The sequence below is a fragment of the Polyodon spathula genome, chromosome 29 (assembly GCF_017654505.1).
Source record: "Polyodon spathula isolate WHYD16114869_AA chromosome 29, ASM1765450v1, whole genome shotgun sequence".
Classification (NCBI taxonomy): domain Eukaryota; kingdom Metazoa; phylum Chordata; class Actinopteri; order Acipenseriformes; family Polyodontidae; genus Polyodon; species Polyodon spathula.
The window spans coordinates 4,984,120-5,005,645 of NC_054562.1; the positions used below are offsets into that span (position 1 = coordinate 4,984,120).

The 21,526-nt window shown below is 39.1% G+C and overlaps 1 protein-coding gene and 1 non-coding gene across 4 annotated transcripts; both read right to left on the reverse strand.

Annotated features, from left to right (window-relative positions):
- Positions 1 to 1,255: 1,255 nt before the first annotated feature.
- Positions 1,256 to 20,427, reverse strand: LOC121302320 (nucleolysin TIA-1-like). Of its 3 annotated transcripts, XM_041232196.1 has the most exons (13): positions 20,212 to 20,427; positions 17,856 to 17,952; positions 16,082 to 16,175; positions 13,890 to 13,942; positions 13,544 to 13,598; positions 12,266 to 12,353; positions 10,093 to 10,168; positions 9,317 to 9,425; positions 8,397 to 8,495; positions 7,492 to 7,576; positions 6,230 to 6,395; positions 5,490 to 5,641; positions 1,256 to 1,454 (listed from the first exon to the last, which is right to left on the reverse strand). In XM_041232196.1, exons 1-13 carry the CDS (start codon positions 20,244 to 20,246, stop codon positions 1,346 to 1,348), a joined length of 1,218 nt encoding a protein of 405 aa, XP_041088130.1. In that variant the 5' UTR covers positions 20,247 to 20,427; the 3' UTR covers positions 1,256 to 1,345. The 3 variants fall into 3 exon arrangements, with proteins under 3 accessions (XP_041088130.1, XP_041088132.1, XP_041088131.1); XM_041232198.1 differs by lacking the exon at positions 13,890 to 13,942 and having other exon boundaries at positions 16,077 to 16,175; positions 20,212 to 20,426; XM_041232197.1 differs by lacking the exons at positions 13,890 to 13,942; positions 16,082 to 16,175 and adding an exon at positions 16,490 to 16,588 and having other exon boundaries at positions 20,212 to 20,425.
- A 371-nt stretch (positions 20,428 to 20,798) lies between these two features.
- On the reverse strand, positions 20,799 to 20,869 carry trnag-ccc. The gene has a single exon. It is a non-coding gene; the product is annotated as a tRNA-Gly (tRNA).
- Positions 20,870 to 21,526: the final 657 nt, after the last annotated feature.

Consider the following 21,526-nt stretch of genomic DNA (forward strand, 5'->3'; position numbering starts at 1 on the left):
AGTTTTGCATTACCTGTACTTAAGATTGGGTATACAAAAACACACAGCACTATATAAAACATACTGAATTTAGATTTTTTTTTTATTTATTACGTTATCAAATAACTACAAAATGATATTGTCTATTGGAAGCCACAAGTAGTAGTTTTTCACATCCCATTTATAAAATTTGTCAGTTTTTCCATTAAGTATACGGGGGGGAAAAATATAAAAGTGACGTGCAATTCAATATGTTAACATTCAGTAGATTTCAATGGGCTTCATGAAGCACAATGAGTGCATAGGGTGATGCAAAACCTTTGGCCACAGCTGTAGTTTCCATTAATACAAACAGTGACATACTGTCAACGGATATCGTTTCAGTCTCTACACAGTTTCTGAGCACATTAAAAGTTAGTTTGGTCACACTGCTAGAGGGCTGTTAAATACTGAAACATTTAAAAAACTAAAAAACCACACACAGATTAAAAAAACTACTAAAATGACGTGTGAAAATCTAGAAACAGTACTGTGCAATACTTGTCTGCCTTTGCATAAAAAAAGAATTGGGCAGCAATCCCTGCAACTGCTTTTTTGTTGGTATTCTTAAACAATATACAAAAACTAGAAAAAAAAATTTCAACCCCCCCCACCCCCCATATAGAGGTCTGAAGACCAACATGATTTGAAAATTTGCATCTGGTTTTCTTTTCAATAAATACAAGGTACCGAACCCACCGTGCTAGTGAAACTTTTTTCTTGTTAGATATTAGTGTCAAAAAAAGGTCCACACCCTGCAGCGGCAAGACACTTAGACTGTTTCAATCGAACCCTTTCAGTCCTGAATTACTTTTTGTCGAGGTAAAAGAATGCGAAATTAAAGTTGTACAATTAAAAAAAAGGAGCTCCTTTATTAAGTACACACGAGAACAGGACAACTATTTATGTTTATTAATTTTACATACATTTTGGTAAACGGGACTTCAAAATGTCTCGTCAGTACGGCATATGTGAACACAACAACGCTAAAGATAAGCAGGGACCTTGAGGACCCCCCCAGGACTGAAAGGGTTAAGGAGGTCCAAGTGAGAGTTGGAGAACAGCTCATTTCAGACAACTCTTTCATCGTGAAGAAACCAAACTGTTCATGAAGACCAAAGTTGTACAAAAATGGTATATATATATATATATATATATATATATATATATATATATATATATATATATATATAAACCTAAAACCCATTATATATAAATACTATATATTATATATATAATCCTGAACACTTTCATCCCTGCTTATTATACATTTTCAGAAGGCAAAGTCCTTTTTATTATTGTTTTGTAATTGTGTGTGCATGCGTTTTCACTGGGTTTGAAATCCGGCTCTCTTAGCTACGAGATGGCCTTGTGGGGTCTGAGCAGGATAAACAGTGAAGTTTGCACCCATCCATGCAGCAGGGGACTGAGATCGACTAGATAAAGGAAAAGAAAACACGGCCGTCAGGTTATTGGAGTACGGGACAGAATCAAGAAAGTGTAAAAATAAAACACACATTTATTAGCGCCATTTCAGGTTTAATTTTTAAAAACTAATAATCAAAAAGCAGACAAACGGTTGAACGATTGCAACACACTCACATTGACTGAAACAAAGCAGAGCGAAGACTAAGCCACTACTGTGAACAGCGGCTTGAAGCCTGGTTCCAGGAGACCTAGTTTCCCCAAGCCTCCCTGCCTGGTGTGCCATGCAGCGGCCTGAAACTAGGTTCCAAGCTGCAAAGTGGCTCCGTGTTCCCTCGGCTTGATAAAAATCAACAGCCTAAAACATTTATCATTTTTATATATTTGTTTCTTTTTTTTACTATTTGCATTTTTTTTTTTTAAATGCAAAAAAGGTTAATCTTTAAACAATATCATCTTTTAATATTAATTTCATAATGCTCAAACAAATGGCGCATAAAAAACTGGATGCAAAAATAGGAAAACACATTTGTTTAAAAACAGCAAAATTGCACCAAGTCGTTCAAGACAGGAGTATGAAGCAATAGCAAATTAATTTCTGCAAATTCACCACTATGGTAGTTTCATTAAAGGTGAAAACACTTCCATAGTTAATACAATGCTGCCCGTCACTTAGACAGAATTTCCATCTTATAGACCTTTTTCCTTTATGCTTGACTGAGTGCTTCAAGCTAACTGAATCGATTTCTTCCACTTCTGCATAAACAGATACTCGGGTAGACGCAATCAAAGAGCTGGCATGGTTTGTATTCGTGCCAATTGAAGTCCGAGAGAAGGAGAGTCTTCCTCCATCCAAAACCACAGGGATCCGAGATCACAGTTTGATATTCAAACCGAACACAAAAACAGAAGCAAAGGCAAAGCTTGACTGATCTATCAGCAAGTCAAAGCTGTTGTGCTGCTTAAAATACCAAATTTGTTATTGTAGACGCTGTCTTTACAGAAAAAAACATTTATTGTATCACACCTTAACTAGCGTACTGTTACAAGACTTGCAATAGGCTGGTTTGTTGCCATGACTAGTTTTATTTGACTTATCCTTATGACAAAACATTTAGACAGGGCAATGTTAACAAAGCATTAACCCACGCACTAAGCACAGGTACAAATAATGTAACAAAACCTAAAAATAATAACTTGGGATGGAAATGCAAGATGGTACATAGCATCTTAGTTTTAATTTGAAATGCTTTCTGATGCAGGGTTGGGGACCATTTATTTAAATACCCAATTTAAAAATAATAAAATAAAAATTCCTTCTCCTGAAGGACTTGGAACGGATGGAATGGGAATTAAAAAAAAAAAATTCTAGAAAAAATATAAAATTAAAAAAAGGGAATTGATCAACCCTGTCTGTATGTGAACCCCTTAAAACAGTAAATGTAAAGAATGAAAAAAAATAAAAATTCAGTGGAGACATTTTATTCTTGTATCAATTGCTGGCAGCTAATTGTATAAGATGAATGTGAACTACAGTCAAGTCCACTTCAGAGGAAACCACAGCAGATTTAATGCAGGAATTCAGTGGAAAGAAATAGCCGGGAGCCGTGCTCTTTACAAGGATATTCTCTTGTGCTACATTCTGCAACGAGACCGTCAACACTTGCATCAGAAGCTTATACTGCAGCCTTCATTTTCAGCTGTGCAAATAAAAGAAACTTAAACGAGAAATACAGTATTGTTTTGCTTACATGGTGCAAACAAGCACATGTAGGTCATTTTATAAACCTGCCGTAGTCTAGTGTTTTACAGCAGTCACCATCTGAACCCAAAAAAAAAAAAAAAAAATACAATTCAGCCCCCCCCCCCCCGCCCGCAAGATGCTGGCCAAACAATGACCGTTGCCACAAGATGGACTAGACTGTACTTCAAAACATTACACTTGTGCAAGAGAACAGCCTTTAAAATTCTCCTGGAAATATGTACAGGTCTACACCACATTTTCTATTAGGCTTCAGCAAACTACAAACTTTCGATGTTCGTTTAGTACAATACTGTGTAACGCGAAGCCCTTCCCCCTCTTTCTCTCTCTCATTGCTAACTTCACACACATTTCACAAGCAGCAACATAATCAACACCAACCTTGATTCCATGCTCAAGCAAACTAGAATTAGTCTGTTGATGCCGAAATAAATGTGTGCAAGCCACACGTAACGTATCCAGCAGCAATACAATTAAATACAGATAACATGAAGCATGGTGGTATTTAGTTCACCAATAAATGCAACTGGGGACCTTTGTTTTAGGAGGGGGTGTATTGTGGGGGGGTGACTCCTGCTGCAGAGCAGTTTCACCCATTGGACTTTAGTACCATCTTGATTAGCCCCAGTGTGTCTAGGTAACAAGTCCAAGTGTGTCTGAATAAACTCACAGTAAAACCAGGAACAGATCAAACTGCTATGCCAACGACTATGTTAAATTTTTAAAAAATTTAGGGACATACCCACCCCCCCACGGGGGAGGGATGAAAAAACACTGCTAAAAAGCATGCCGAGTACAGCAGTGAAACATTCATTCTAGCCTGAGAAAGTTTTTCTTAAATCTTCAGATGCTGAATACACGGGATGCAGGTTGCGTGAATTCTACTGCATGCTTGTGGAAACTTGAAATAACCGAACTGCAGATGGAAACTCAAGCTATCAATAAAAATCAAAGAGTTTTTACACTTGCAAAACGCTCGTCCGCAGTAAAGCCAGGATTAAATCAAGAGTCAGCTGGCTGCGTTATTGTCCACTGTGTTCATGAAGGAGGCGGGGTTTCATTGCCCTGCCCCCCCCCCCCCCCAAAAAAAAAAAAACACAGCAAAATAAAAACGTTTCTGTAGCTAGGAGAATTTAGTTACTGCTCCTTGACTGTCAAGGTAGTCGCTCTCATAACAAAAAGTTTGGAGGAACCTCCCTCTTCTCCTTTTTTACTTATGGGGAGGGTATGGACATTAAACACAGCTAATTTAATGTTTTTGTTTTATATATAAAAGGGTTCCTGAGCTGTACTGTTTTTGGCTTGAGCGTAATTGAGACCCTATCGAGGTAACTGGACTGCAGCACAGCTATACAAAACCTGGTATGATTTAATCCAGGCCTCTGGGTAAGCAGTTGGTGGTGGGGGGGTGACATTTTTCACTAAACGGTTGGCAAGTTAGAGTGTACAAAATTTATTACAGCGTCTTCTGGACGGATGAGTGTTTCCTGACCTTTAGGAAAATACTGAAAACATCTGACCACCAGACTAACTTAAGAACTAGTAAGTCACAGATTACAAATTCCATGTCACTCATCACCAACTTAGAATTATTAAAGTCATTTACAAGAGAAAAAGAAACATTTTTTAAAGCACTTTATGTATACTGTACAGTATCATGATTACTTTAAACTGGAAGCAGCAACTCTATCTTGTTACAGAAACAATTCAATTCAGTTAATAGTTTTTGCTTTTAAAAAAATGGACACAGTAACATGATCATTTAAGAAAGTGGACAAGGAAGTAACAAAATGTAATTTAAAAAAAAAAAATGCACTGCTTGTTTTATATGCAAATCAAATAAAAATGGCACATCATATAATTTGATCTTGCCAAGAAGGGTAAAGCTTCTTTGTCCAAAAAGTAGCAGGTAAAAAAGTCTCTGAATTGACTGCCAATACAGTTTGCTTTGATTTTTTTTGTGATGAGCAAAATGTCCCAATTTGTAGAAGGAAAAAAAAAAAAACTAAATTATATACACACACTCCACTCAAGATAAGCAAGTGCCATCTGAATTCTTAATTTCATTGATAAAATGCAAAAAAAAAAAAAAAAAAAAAAAAAAAAAAAAAGCAAAGTTTGTCCAACAGCAGCCCAACCTTTCAACTGGGATAAAAAGGATTCTTCGAACAACTGTATGAAGAGGAGGAGGAGGAGGAGGAGGTGCATGTCCTAGAAAATAAAACCATCTTTAAATCTGAAAACTGCCCCCCTGGCTGGCTGGCTGGCTGGCTGGCTTACTTACTTGAAACCCTGTTGGTTCCATGCTTGCCCATACATTCCATACGCAGGCACTTGCCAGCCGTTGGGCACATACTGGCCAATCTGCTGGGCATTCCCATACCACTGCCCCCACTGGCCGTAGGGCTGCGCTGCTGCAAACCCAACTTTGTTTTGCTGTGAAAGAGAAAGGTGGATAAATCGGCATCACGTAAAAACAGGTAGGGATACGTTAGTATACTTTTTTTTTTTTTATTAAACTGCAAATTCTTTATGTAGTCATTCATTCACGTGTTCATTTATAATTAAAATAAACGCAGCAATATTTCATTGAACTTTGACTTGTCGATTAAAAGCACTTGATATAATGGGAATGAAATGCTAAAAATCGCTGTCTAAATACAAATACATTTTTTTTCTAACTTATTTAATTAGTTTTATCAGTTGAATGAATTTCTACTTGACAGTAACTTTATTATGCAGACTACAGTAAAACAATAGTATTTAAGCTTGGGCTACACATACTTTATACTAAAATATATAATTTGTATATATATATATATAAATTATATAATACGGGTTAGCATTCGGTTAAGTGCTACAGTTATATAAACAATATGTAAGTTGAAGGCATCAGTTATTTAACAGGGCTAGTATTAGGTTGGGGGTTATATAATACAATTAGTACTCAAGCTGTGGGCTTGTTAGCTACGTTAGTATCAAATATAAAGTCAGCAGAAGGGCCAGGCTTCTGGCCTGCTCTACCTGCACTTGCTGCGGCTGGAGAGGCTGCTGCTGTTGCTGCGGTTGCTGCTGCATTGGGCTCATGTCCGGAGTCTCCTTCCCCCAGTAGCACTTCACCACGTGGCCGTCTACCGACGTCCCGTTGACGGACACAATGGCGTGGGCAGCCCCCTCGTGAGAGTTGAACCTGGGAGATGGGAAAAACCAGTCAGTGAACTCCCAACCAGTACAACTGCAGTCCCTCCCCCAACTCTAGGTCTGTCCCAGTCCAGGATTTTGTCCCGTGCGAGTCCTCTGGTTTGTCGATCGACTCCTAGCAGGTTCAGTTAACTCATTCCCGACCTGGTTTTAAAAGCATTGGAACGGGGCTGGAGCTGGCAGCCTCTGGATTGTTCTATTGATTCGAGATTCACACCAGCCCTGCACCCAGTCAAACTCATTGAAAAAGACCGGGGACCAGGAGGTAAACCCATTTCAGTACAAAATGATTTTAATTGAAATAAAAAAATAATTTTTAAAAAATCAGGACACAAGCTGTAGTCATGTAATTTGATACAATACAGTTAACAAAATTAGAGTAAATCATCATAGTTCATGAAACAAGCAGACAGACCAGTTAAAAATGAATACAAAGTAGCTTGTCTTCAAATGGCCACGGTGGCACTTAATGGGTTAAACAGGTCTATGTTAAAGTTCCTCCCATATAATTGCGCAACTCCAAATAGTAACTCTAGAGCTGTGGCTAAAAACATTGCATAACCTATAGAATTAACTCATTTTGTTGTATACAGTCAAATGAAACCTGCTGAATAATGCTACGTTAACATACTGAATTACATACCGCTCTGTAGTTTTCCCATATACTTCATGAAACTGACAAATTGAAAAATGTCACACTTCAAAATCTAACAAGAAATACTCGCTGTATTAGTATCATGGCTGCCAGCATACACTTGCAATATTGTTTTTTAGTTTCTTTGATTACAATAAAATTTCTCAATTAAGTTCACAATAGGGGAAAAAAAAAAAAAAAAGCTAATGTCTCCAGGCAAGACAAAACTTTGGGCCATAGCTGTAGACTCATTCATTCTGCAGTGTGCACTCAGTACCCAGCAGATTTTAGCAGGGCTCCTGATTGCTCAAATTCCTGCACCTACCTGGTCTCTTCAATAATACAACATGTGCTCTGAAACCCAGGACTGGGTGCAGGTCCAGCACCCGACATTTAAAACTAGAGCAGTAATATTCTTTCTAACCAAGATCCTGTTTTATTAAAAACATACCTTACAAAAGAATATCCCTTGTCTGGGAAGACTCTAATCTCCATGATCTGTCCAAAAGGAGAGAACGTCTGTCTCATCAGTTGCTCTGGAAGACACACAAAAGCAGGGACTAATTAAAAAATGTTCTAGCAAAACTTCTGCATGACACAGTATATCCCATTACAGAGGTTCTGATTTAAGATACACAGTCAAACACACTACATATATGGCAACTTCTCCAAAAACATTATAATTAAATAAATCTAACTTATAGTTCAACACGACCTTGCCGCATGCATTGTATTTGGTTTTAAAAATGACACATTTGTTATCACACATTACCCATCACTGTTCATAGTGTAGTTACTGTCCAAGGTTCGACAGGGAGGTAAAGGGATGGAAACAAAACTGTGTGACCCTGAGCAAGTCACTGAACCTCCTTGTGCTGCGTCTTTGGGGTGAGGCGTTGTTGTAAGTGACTCTGCAGCTGATGCATGGTTCACACACCCTAGTCTCGTATCTTGTAAAGTGCTTTGTGATGGTGGTCCGCTATAAGACTCCTATTGCGTAGCAGTTTCACCGATTCCAAGGTTTACTGCATAGCTACAGTGTGTATAGGTGGTAACTAGCTCAGGTGTGTTATTAAACTTAAAGCAAAACCAGGAATGGCTCAAACTGCTATGCAATGGGAGTCTTCTTGCCTGCCTGCCTGCCTGCCTGCCTGCCTTCCTTCCTTCCTTCCTTCCTCCTCCTCCTCCCCCCCCCCCCCCCCCCCCCCCCCCCCCCCCCCCCCCCCCAATCCCTGTGGTAGGACGAAATCTGCATGACGAGACACTGAAGACCATTTGAAGCGCAGCCTCCATTTATAGAAGGATGCAGCTCAGACACTGTGCAAACTTCACAGCAAAGGAGAACCTGTCTCTCACCTGTAAGTCCTGATGTAACTCCTCCACAGTACACAGTGCAGTTGCTCGGGCTGGACTGGTTCACCACATCCTCAAAGGACAACTGTTTGGCATTCGCAGCTGTGAGGAGGGGAGCAGGTTTGGGTTAGCAAGTCGGTCCAGTTGTAGCTTTTGCAGTTAAAATACAGGGTTTCCATTAGATACAGGAAAATTAAATGACTTCCTTAAAATGAGAAGCCCATTCATAAATAAATTACAAAATTGTACGTATGTATGTATGTTTTAACACAACGTTTGTCAAGTTTCCATACATTATTTGCAAAAGTGTTATTTACCATTGTATTAAGGGTTATAAATATTGTTTGATACACTATACGTACCCAAAATGATACCTCTTGTGAGCGAGTGTGTTGAACACTTATTTGTCTTATCAGTGACAGTTAAGAATCTGGTGAAGTAACCAAAGTTAAGGCACAGAGGAACAATGACGAATTAACTCCATTAACCTTCAAAGAGCTGGAGTCGAATATCGATACTTGGTTAATTCACCGGGTTTTTAACCATCACTTGGTAAGATGAATGAGGCATCATTGCTGTGTAAGTACAGTGTATCAAACAACATTTATAACACTTGATACACTGGAAATAAGTTGCAAACAGAGGGTATGTAAACTTTTGAGACAACTGTGTGTGTGTAATTTTATATATTACACACACATACTGTTGGCTTAGTACTACAGTGACAAATGTAGCACTTGTTACTGTACTATTTCTATTAAGATGCAATGTACTATCTTTGAAGGTATAGGTTTAGATGTATGCATGTATGAATGTTAAAAGTTCTATATTTGAGAACATGTTTATTACAACAGATTTTGTCGTAGCTTTTGCTGGTTGTAAACCTGAACTCAGAGAGGGTGAACGTTAGTTAAAAAGCTTACTGTCGTAAGTAGCTTTGGGAGCAGGGGGCTTTCTTGTAGCCCAGTTCGTTCTGATCTGCCTGCCTCCGAGCCACTGGCCCCCCATTTGCTGAATGGCGTTCTCTGCATCCTAAAAATAGAAGATGAAAAACAACATTGGTGAAATTTCCAAGATTGACACCTGGGGCTAGTTTCACAAAGCAGTTCCAGGTAGCAGTCTGCTCAATCCAATTCACTGCTTCTGTTAAATATTAAAAGAACACAGAACATGTATCCTTGAATCATTTATATTTGCCAAGTGGATTTCTACTAAGCTTTATCATTCCATCGTAAGTTTTTTTTTTTATTTTAAAAAAGGGCACAAAACCAGAGCTCTTGCTAGCTAGCAGTCTGCGCAGCGCTGGCAGCGCACTGTGCAACCTGCCCATTTCCAGGGGTGACGCTGCGTATCGATGAAGTGGGACACTTTCTGTACACGAAGCATCGTATCCTAACAGAGGTTTGCGTCGCGACAACGCGACCAAAACACCAGCACAGCTCACTGCAGCTCATCAAGCAGCTCTCCAATGAAGAGCAAGAGTGTTTTAGAGCCGGTACAAGGAACACGCACTCTCTCCTTAACTTATCTGAATTGTTGTGTCTTTTAATAAAATAGTCCAGCATTAAAATGATCTCATTATGCATCACACAGGTAGCCCACCAGCACCATCGCATGCACCGGGACACGTATTGCATGGCTACACGCACACTGCGATACGTATTGCATTGGAAAACGAGACCGCGGCTGAGACGCTTACCCATTTGTTGAAGAAAGAGACGAAGCCATAGCCTTTTGACTTCCCTGTAGCCATATCCTTAACCACCCTGGCATCCCTATATAGACACAAACAAAGAAAAGGTGGCGGGGGGGGGGGGGGGGGGGTCTGTCAGATCAGGGTAATCAACATGCTTATTATGAAGATTAAAATAAAAAAGGAGCCAAAAAATACAAAAATAAAAAGCACACCACACATTTATTCTGGTCCAACTTTTTTTTTTTTTTTTAAGCAACCGTATACTGAACCAAAAAAATTAAGCATAGCTATATATACAGTGTGTAATTATATATATTTTTATATATAAATTTGGACACAACCTTTTCAGTCCTTGCATTAATTTTCAAATCTTAGAATTACACATTATAAAAAGTAATTCACTACTAGATCCCTGCACAAAAAAAACAACTAATACACTGTGTACTATTACATATATATCACACTGCTAAGAGACAGAATGCAATTCCATAAAGATACAGGGTGATTATACAGAGACTCAGGAGTTCTTTTTTTTCTAAATAAAAAAAACAGAACATTCTCAACACCCCTCCCCAGGATAAGGTCTGAGCCCCCAAATTTGAGAACCACTGATTTAGCGGACAGATCTCAAACCCCAGTGCACTAGAGCAGACATTTTGAAAAGAGCAGTGTAAAAAAATAATAATCCTAGTCCATTAGAGCAGACAGTTTGAAAAGAGCTTTGAAACAGGGTTTAAAGTTAAAAAGTGTAAGAAGTTGTCAGGATGCTAACAATGAAAATAAAACGACAGGTAGGTTACTTAAACAGTTGCAGCAGCACGTGGGGGACGTGTAACGCCTACATGAATAAAAAACCCTTTAAAAATTAACACACGGACTGAATAGGACTGAGGCTGCCTTAACAGCTACTGAAGCTATAATACATTACAATTAAAAGAACAGAGCAGGTTATAGATGTCAGAAAACATGCAAAACTGCTTTTCTCTATTAAACAGATTGCTCAGATGTTCACACTGTGAGCCATTAATGTGTAAAACCCTAATTCTCTCAGGCACAGGCAAAGCAGGTAAATGAAATAATTCTGACCAGACTGAATCTATGCTCAGCTAACGCTACCAACAGCAAAGAAAATTAAGTTAATTTTTTCTTGGACCATGCACTTCATACAAATAGCTTTTCTTCAGGTCAACACTAAATTTTACCCACTTATCTTTAAAATAAATAAAATCAATAAGTAATAAAATGAAGAAAAAATAGGAATTAAAAAAAAGGCATACGTCGCCTGATAACCGATTTCTTTATTTCTCAGGTCAATTCGTTACTCGCTTTTTGAATTTCCATGGGCAGCTGTGAATTTTGAGAAATTGAAATTTCAGATATTGTTGCAACAGTATATTTGACTATGAAGACTATAGTTTGCAGAGAAAAAAAAAAGGTTAAATTCTGTACACATGGACAAAAACCACAAATAAAACAAATCTGGTTAAGACTGGAAATAAACAGCAAGTTGCTTTTTTTTATCAATACATTCACCTTAAAGATTGTTGACACAGCGAGGCTGTAAAGTTTTAGATTAACATATAAACCTTTTCTGTATAAACTCAATTGCTATTTAATCACACATTCCTAATGAAAAAAAATACACCTGTATATTTTTATTTCGGTATCCATTTCAAACTTTACATTGACTGTCAAATACAATATTGAATTACAGTGGTTTACAATGTAAAGATATCTAAGACATTAATACATTCAGAATAGGCTTTTGAAACACTTACCTGTCTGTCTTTGACAACTTGAAGAAAGAGAATACTTAACTAACATAGCATCAACTTACTGAATATTTAACATTGAACAATACGTTCTTTAAGGAGATTATAAAGCAGGTGGGCAAGGGAGGGAGCAGTTCAGTCTCCGTGCCTCAAACCTGCCCCTGCCCTGGACTGGAGGGAGCACCCTTTCTCTTAGGGGGTGAGGGAGGGAGGGAGCAGTTAAGTCTGAATGCCGATCCAATCTTTGTCCACTCAGTTAGTACAATATTATAAACCGAGTATGCTTGATAAACAGTTTCAACAAGGCCACAGCCCATTATGAAAACTGTTACAATGGCATTAACAGTTTTAAATAGCGAGAGCCCATAAGCCATTATCAGAGTGCTCCGAAGCACAGTACTTACGATATTCTCCCGAACGGGGCAAACGCTGCCTTGATGTCTTCCGTGGTTATCTCTGGGCTCAAGTCCCCAACAAAGACATGGAAGTGATCTAGCAAACACAGAGGCAAGGTGAGTGGTGTGGTCCTAAATCTCAAGGAACTGGAGAGCCACTGCAATACAATTTCTGAAGCATTACACAAACTCACGTTTTATATGCACACTGAACTTCGAACAACACATAACTGGTAATAAGTTTAACCTCAATTCTACAAGAAAAGTGTTTCCCCAGCTTTGTTTGTGTCCACGGTTGCAGAGGATGCACTGCCTGCTGCTGTCGTCTTCTGCAGCATTTTTAGCCTTTTTAAAAGTACTAGTCTGTAATAAAGGCTCTTAATGCTCTCTTCGTTGCATCAAGAGGACTGAATCAGGCAGCTGTGTGGGAAGAGAGCGTCATGTGACTAAGCTTGCCTCTTACTGCTGCCAACAGAAGAGATGCTTTATTCCGATTTATATTTGTCAGACACCTTTGTCCAAGGCGACTTGCAGGTGTTACAGGGTTACGACAATGCAAGCTTCATATTTAAATGAAATGTAGTTTACAGTAAAAACACTTCTTTAAATGAGCCTATTCACACTTGGATCAAGGTCAGTGTCCACACTTCAACATGACATAGGTATATGAATCCAAAACCCCTTCAACATTTGAGGACTTTGGAATGAAATGATAAAAAAATAATTTGTCACTGAATTTAACCCTCTGTGGTCCTACATCAAACCAGATCTGACATTACGATTTCCTGTCCTTTCCCGTCTGACATCAAAAAGACGTAAAGCACAGGTCTCTAGTAGTTATTTCTCCAAAAAAAGCAGAGAAAACCTTTCAATGGCCGAGTGAGACCGACAGGAGCCGAAAAAAAACGGGCGTATCTGAAAGCCCCATGCACTAGAGATAACAGACAAAGGAGGTAGCTGCTTCTGCATCCAGTGCTCAAAGAATATCACAGACACTGGCAGAGCTTTTTGAGATGTTACAATATAAAATAATGACTTGGACCGCATTATTGAGGAGTTTGGTGATAAAAACGAGTGATCAGGAGAGGATTTATCAGTATGCACCTCTACAAAGAGGTATGTGAAAAATACAGCAAGCAAGGGGTGGGGCTTGGCTGGAAATGCATAAATAGAATAAATGGACCGCTAAGGGTTAAAACTTTATATTAAAAAAAAAAAAAAAAAAAAACACATGAAGAACCTCTTATGAGGTTCTGCATGAATAATAATAATAATAATAATACTCACTGCTTGTGTCTTTCTTCTGGCTACTCGGGGTTGTTGCCCAATTCACTTTAACTTCCTAAAAAAAAAAAAAAAAAAAAAAAAAAAAAAAAAAAAAAAAAAAAAAAAAATGAAAAAGTTTAGTCGTACTAATTTTCACACATTGAAACAAGGTTTCTCCTAAGCTAAAAATGCAACACACACAATGCGAGCCCTCTGTATGCTTGCCATGATGAAGAGGATACCAGATCCTGACAATGATGCAGATCTTATATTTTCCCCAAAAATAGGTTGCAAAATCGAGTGAGAACCTGGTTACAACAATCTGACAAGAGTAAAAACAAAAAAGTCTAAATAACAAGGCACTTACAAACGAGGGAAATACGAACTTGTTTACTGAACTCCTCAATGGTCCTTCATTACCTGTTGAGGATAAAATATTGTTTTTTTTTTATAAACTGAACGAGATGCTACCAGGTTTATAACAGATCATAGGATGCTGCTATAAATATATTGTTCTCAAAATTAGAATAATAAATTCTGCTGCTTTAGGAGAGACAACGTGCATATGTACCCCAGGACCTCCGGGCTGCGTGAAATGCACGCACATTCAAAAGGGCACACAACGCCTCTACACAAACATGCCATCTGGCTTGGATCAGCGAACGCAATAGCCTGACATTTGGAAGCCTAGAAATTTGCTTTAAGTCGGGAAGTGTCGTTTTTCAGATGACTTTACATGACAGTTTCTGATCAAATGCATAGACTCATAGACAGTTTGTGCAAATCGTTTTTTTGAAGAAGCTTTACGTTTGATAGGGTTTTTGATTATTATTATTAGTAATAATAATAAGTACATTGTTTTTTTGTTGCACAATACAGGGCTGCATATTCAGGAAATGCTCCTCTGGGAAAAGTGAAGAGTGAGTGTGTGTGCTACTGTGGTCATTTGTTAGTCAAAACTATAGATTTTACTTCAGCAGCCATTTGATGTACATCTATATTAATTTGAATATATGATACGTGGCGATATAATCTGGGAACAAAAAACGGAGCGCTGCGCAGAAGATAATTTTTCAAAAAAAAAAAAAAAAAAAAAATATATATATATATATATATATATATATATATATATATATATATATATATATATATATCATATATATATTATATATATATATTTAAAGCAGATCCAGTCAAGTGTGCACATGAAACACTTTGTAAATACATTGCTATGAGGGCTAGAAATGTTAAAACTGTCTAATTTAAAACACCCTAACTTAATCTTTTTTTTTTTTTTTTTTTTTTTTTTTAGTAAAAATGAACAGATTTTAACAGAGACTAGAATACCATTGTGATTTGACAGGATTAAAAAAGTCAACAGGATTTTATTTAGAATCTGAAGTCAGAAACTTCAGGTCACCCGAGAAAGTCTGCTTGCAATGTTAATTTACTTCAGTGCCACCATAAATATTTGCTAGCCTTTTATTATGCATATGAAAAAAACACAAACATTTTTGGCACGAATATCAAATTCCACAAACACATACTTTGTATATTGCAAGAGGTCGCCAACACTTTTTGGAGAAAAATAGGCTTTGAGGGTGTGATTCACCAAATATTTACGGCTTTACTTTAACAGTGTGGTTTGGACAGATTTCTTATTAAGGCGTGAAATGCAGGATAGGTTATGATTTTACATTAAAAAAAAAAAAAATTCTGAACGGTCGCCAAAAATAAGTTATCTTTCTTGACGTTACTTACCTGTGCGTGATTGGTTTGAACTGTTATAACCCCGCCCCCATCCCACCCCCCTATTCCTATCCCTAAAAACGTGTCTCTGCTACTACGGAATGTGTGAACACAAGGTGAATCAGGACACTATCCCTGTGTCTGGAATAACAGGTGCTGGAGGCTTATTTCAGTGAGGAATCCAGCATTTAAATACAGTGATAACATTTATACGGGTGGCGTCTGCCTGGCTAGAGCAAATCAAGAGACTACAGACTACAAAATGTTGCCCACACACTATAAAATTATGTTTATATTCAAACAAACCTGATGGGAAAGCATGACACATCTGATAAACAAAGACCACAAACTGAATCTATCACTGGGTCAGAAATAATTGAAGACTCCTGCTGCATTGCAGTTTGTGCCATTCAAGCTTCCAGTGTGGCAAGTCATGGAACGAAAAGACTCCTCTTGCACAACAGGTTTACCCATGCCAGGTTTTACTACAAGCTTGATTAGCCACAGTGTGCACAGGTAAACAAGCTCAGGTGTGTTTTATTAAACTCGCAGCAAAACCAGAAATGGATCAAACTGCTATGCAACAGGAGTATTATCTCCATCCCTGTGTGGGTTTAATGAAAGGCCACACCGTGTATTTTAGGTACAGGGCAGGCCACCTACAATAATGAGATCACAGTGAAAAAAAAAAAAACACACTAGAATGGCAGACGCTGTGCTGCCAGTGGAGACGAACCACACCTCAGGCGTTTCACACTCCGAACCTCACTCACCCCCAACTCACCCTTTAGATACGATAGCTTACCTTACCCATTATTTTCCTTCCGTTCATGGCAGCCAATGCTGCCGCGGCGTGTCGGTGCTCATAAAACTCTACGAAGCAGTATGGGTCGTTACCTGCAGTCTGATGTTGGGAAAGGTACAATTGCTGCTCTTTACCGCAAGTGTGAAGGGGGGTGTGATCATATGGCATGGGACAAAAATAGTATGGGTCGTTACCGGCGTGTCTGTCGGGAACCAAGTAAGAGTTTTTGAGATGTGTTATTATTTCTAGCAAAATGACGGAGGGATTTATGCGTTGTGGAGTTTTCATATTAGAATATTATCAAGTGAGTCACTTTCGGCTTGACTGACGGTCTGGAGACGAACCACACCTCAGGCGTTTCACACTCCGAACCTCACTCACCCCCAACTCACCCTTTAGATACGATAGCTTACCTTACCCATTATTTTCCTTCCGTTCATGGCAGCCAATGCTGCCGCGGCGTGTCGGTGCTCATAAAACTCTACGAAGCAGTATGGGTCGTTACCTGCAGTCTGAAAACGAAAAATAATACTGTGCTGTAAGTGTGTATTTCAGCAAGGAGAGAGAGACAGAGATGAGTTATTATTAGAATTATTACTTGGTCACTTAGCAAGAGATTTTTATCCAAAACGACTTACAGAAACTAGAAGATGAACTGTTGTCACTTACAACAGGACCTCAGTTTCACGTCTCATCCGAAGGACGGAGCACAAGGAGGTTAAGAGAATGCCACAGGTACTTAAAACCCAGAGTTAAACAGCTTCCTAAAATTCCTCTCTGGAATTTCCTTAGGCCTCAATGCTCACTTCAGACCCGATTATCATCATCTAGTCCAGGGGTGCACAACTCGAAATCTATTCCAGTCCACGTTTTCATTCCAAGCAGGTTCTAAAATAATTCATTCAACCTGTTAAGAGGCAATTTACCAATTTTGGACCTGAATGGAATAAAGACCAGGACTGGAATGGATTTCGTGGGCCTGAGTTGTGCATCCCTGATCTAGTCAGTCAGAAGGTGCTTTTATCCACAGCGACTTGCAGAGACTAGGCTGTGAACTATGCATGACAACAACCACTTATTTCGATTTACAATGGACCGCGGTTTTAGGTTAAGTGACTTGCTCAGGGTCACCACACAGCGACTCAGCGGCTGGGATTTGAACCAGGGAACCCCCTGGCAACAAGCCCCTTTCTTTAACCACTCCACCACCAAGCCTCCTTAAAAGATGTGCACATTATTCTGATCAAGCTCTCCACCGGCAAACGTCACTGGTGTTGAATCAGGCTAATTTACAATTCCAAGTGAAGAAACAGCTATTTGGGTTTGGTGTGGACTGCTACTTTTCTTAAAACTCTATGGAGCACAGCAACCCACCCGAATCCAAGCAAGCAGCTTCTTCAATCTGAACGAGTAAATCAGCCCGATCGACACCAATGACCCCCACCTGCACAGATCACAATCCGACCGATGGACTGAAGCAGAACTATGCTACAGCAGGGGTGACCAAACCTGGTCCTGGACAGCCACCACCCTGCACGTTTTCTGGGTCTCTTTAAATCATCCACGGCTAAAGACCTAGAATATTTATTTTATTTATTTGAAAGTGCAGTTGACCAGTTAAAAAAAAGTAATTGGTTCACTTATGCAATTGAGAACTCGGGCGGGTGGAACAAAAACCAGAAGACCCTGCGGCCCTCCAGGATCAGGGTTGGCCGCCGCTGTGCTTCAGTGATACACGACACTGGATTACAAGAGAGAGAGAGAGAGAGATAGACTTACATCTACAATCATTTTACAGCTTTTGCACGGTCCAATCTGACTGAACAGCTGAAGGATAAGAGCTTCTGTCACATCTCGAGAGAGATTTCCAACGTAACTGTAAAACAGAGGGAGAGAGAAGAAACCAGTTATTAAATTGCACAAAACGTTTCTATGAACTGGAAGCGGACAACAGAAACAGATGCTAGAAGTGTGGAACAAACAACAGGGATGGTAACAGGCCTCCCATTGCGTAGCGGTTTGATCTGTTCCTGGTTTTACTATGAGTTTAATAAGACACACCTGCGCTTGTTATCTGTACACACTGAGGCTGATCAAGCTTGTAGTAAAACCTGAAATGGGGCAAACTGCTATGCAACAGGAGTCTTCTTTCCAGCCCTGAATAGTGTATAACACACAATACCATCCATAACCATTAAAAATAAATAAACCACTCAAGTGGTAAACTTAGAACAAAAATCTTAATGATTAATGCATTGAGAAAGACTTCTAGATCGAAACATTTGCATTTATAAAAGAAACTGTCGCATTTCTAAACTATATACACCACCAAACTTGCTTGTGAAATCGCTTGCAAAAAAAAAAAAAGTGCAGAGATAAAGGCTAAAAAATGCAAACCAGCGTCTTTCAATGTTTAATGGAATAAGCTGGAAGCCGCGTATTCTCCCTTTTTGTATATTTCCTCCAGCAGGGTCATGTTGGCTCAAGTGAATCTGGGGAGGGGGTTCTGCACTTGTGGTTGATGATACCTAAACAGGTGGCAGAGAAAAGAGTTCCAAGAAAGGTGTGTGCATGCACATGTGTACGCACCTGTGTGAGTGTCGGTGTGCTAAAGATGGGGATGGGGATGGGGGTTACTCATGAGCCCAAACATGTTGAAAAAGTGTGCGAAGGTGGTAAAAGAGCATCTATAAGTTAGCACCGTGAGACTATAAAGACCCAGCCTATTCTTGTGAAACAAATCCTTCTGCTAAACATTTAGTGCATGCAGGATCCAGAGACACCTTGAATGAGGAATTTACCACCACTTTAGTCATAGTTGGTCTGGGAGCAGAATGCAGGGTTGGAAATAACATTGAACAGCAGTTTCATGCATTCCAGGTTTTACTACCAGCTTGATCAGCCCACAGTGTTTCTCACAGTAAAACCAGTAATGAATCAAACTGCTGCGCATATTTCTATCCCAATAATAACGGGTTTAACAGACCGCAAGATGCAATACTTCAGGTTTTTGCAACTAGACTGGAGTTTGTACCCAAAGAGAAAGGTTTGGGTAATCCTGTTGTTTATATAATGGCATTGCCTGCCAGCACTTTTTCAAAAGCAAAACGCTCTGTCATATTCAGCGCTTCCGTTCTGGACACGTAACGCCTAGCTTTGAATGGTACAGGTTGGCGTATGCATTCTTGCATCAAAAGAAACGTAACTTTTAGATACCTTTGTAAAATACACAGGTAACAAGCACACTCCAAATTGAGGTCTGCAAGTAAAAACGCGTATGAACCCCCCCCCCCCAGAAAAAAACATTAAAGGAGACTCACCCCTATAATTTGTATAACTTGTACCAGAGCCCTGGGCCTAACACACTTCCAATAGTGTTGGTAAGTCTCGCTAACTTACAGCATCAATACTGAAAGATCGCGTCTTAATAAAGCGAAAAAAAATACATATAAAACGTCATCGATCGAGCACACTATATTAACAGTAGCTCCGACGGTTTGTTTAGCCAGAAAAAGTCATTTTTAACTTGGCACACGAGTAACATAAACCAAGCAAGGAATGGCGCCTAGTGGTTGTTTTCTGGGCCGCCTGGCGTCGTGCTGTTCGTTTGGATAAAGGCATTAAAGCCCAGAAACTCAAAAATACACACATTACGGGCTCGCTGCTATTCTTTTTTTTTTTTTTGTAGTAATACTGGATGTGAACGATTGCCCAAACCGATATTCAGATTGCAAACACGCGTGCGAGAGAGTAAACGAGTGCAGTGATTTTGTGTTTTTTTTTTTTTTTTTTTTTTAAACTGCGTGATTCCCCTTTGTTTTATTTAATTACAATAACCATAAATCACGTCTGGAGGAGACGGGCACGTCAGCACACTGCAGCCCCTTCCCAAAACCGGCTTGTGAATCAGGCGGCCTTTTTTGAAATCTTGCAAAACAACCACGGATGGATTTTCTCTAAAAAAAAAAGAAAGCAAACTCCGGCGAAGGTCAGACGTGGCGTTTAAAAAACGTGTTTAAAACCGGTTTTGTGTGTGTGGTAAGCAGCGTGTTTGAAACACACAGAAACTGAACCGAGAGGGAGAAACACACAGAAACTGAACCGAGAGAGAGGAATTTAAACAGAAAATACTCACAGCGTCTTCGGCTGCTCGTCTTCCATCATCATCATTGTTGTTTTTGTTTGCCGAGAGACTTCCTGCACCCTGAGAATAAATCCTTTAGTTTACGTTTCGTGTTGTTTGGTTTGTTTGTTTGTTCTTAGGTTATTTTTAAACGTTAAAACACACACACTCGTTCTCGCAGAGCCGCCTCTGCTCCCCTTCGTGAAACAAAAGAAAACGCGACATAAGATGGCGGTCGAGCGGATATAGCGGCGCGCAGGCGCGGTGACACACCGACCTACCGACCGACCGACAGACCGGAGAGATTCGCGGTGCGGCGGGGTCGGTGCGACCGATATGTCGAGTTATCTTTGTGCGCAAATTACGCAAATTCAACATGCTTTTTTTATTGCAGATAGGGAGTTCAACTAATAAAATATATATGTAGATATATATATATATATATATATATATATATATATATATATATGTATAAGAAAAGTTGTTTGGTACAAAATGTAATGGCTCTATTTTAAAAAATAATAATAATAACAATAATAATAAAATAATTACAAGTTGTTAAATAATAAGTTATATAAAATAATAAGAGTAAAAACATGTGCGCCGCCCGGGAATCGAACCCGGGTCGCAAGAATGGGAATCTTGCATGATACCACTACACCAGCGGCGCGGTTACATAGTGTCGTTAGGAGAGGGTTATACCGTTCGAGGAGAGTGTGTGGTCGTGTCTAGAATGCTTATATTCCCGCAAGATCCCTTCATTGTCGCGATCACCAGTGTGACCGACAGGAATGTCGCTATAGACACTGAAATGGGAAATTACTCACATCCTGCCACACACACACACCTGAACACGCGTCCTCAGTGTTGAAAGAGTTCAGTTTGAAATACCCGAAAATTAATATTATAATTATTATTAAGATCACATAATGACCGTTCTGCAATGGGAAATGGGATTATTATTATTATTATTATTATTATTGCAGAAATACTGCTATTAAGCTCTGATATGCATTTCTATAGTTTTGGCAGTTTTTAACAATGTCCACACGGTGGCGCCAGGTGTACAGTAATAGCCGTACAGTACTGTCAAATAAATATCAAGCTAGGATAAACACCGCCCTTCCAAATCGAGACTGTTTGAACCAGCCGCAGTTAGCGATCTCCTTATATACCAGTTATATGTGCAAGGGTGTGGAGGATATTTCAAACCAAAAATTAAATAAATAAATGCATGAATAAATAACGAAATTAATAAATACATGTAGAAATAATCAAATAAATAAAAACATATAGAGATTAGTAAATAAATGGCTATTTATTTATT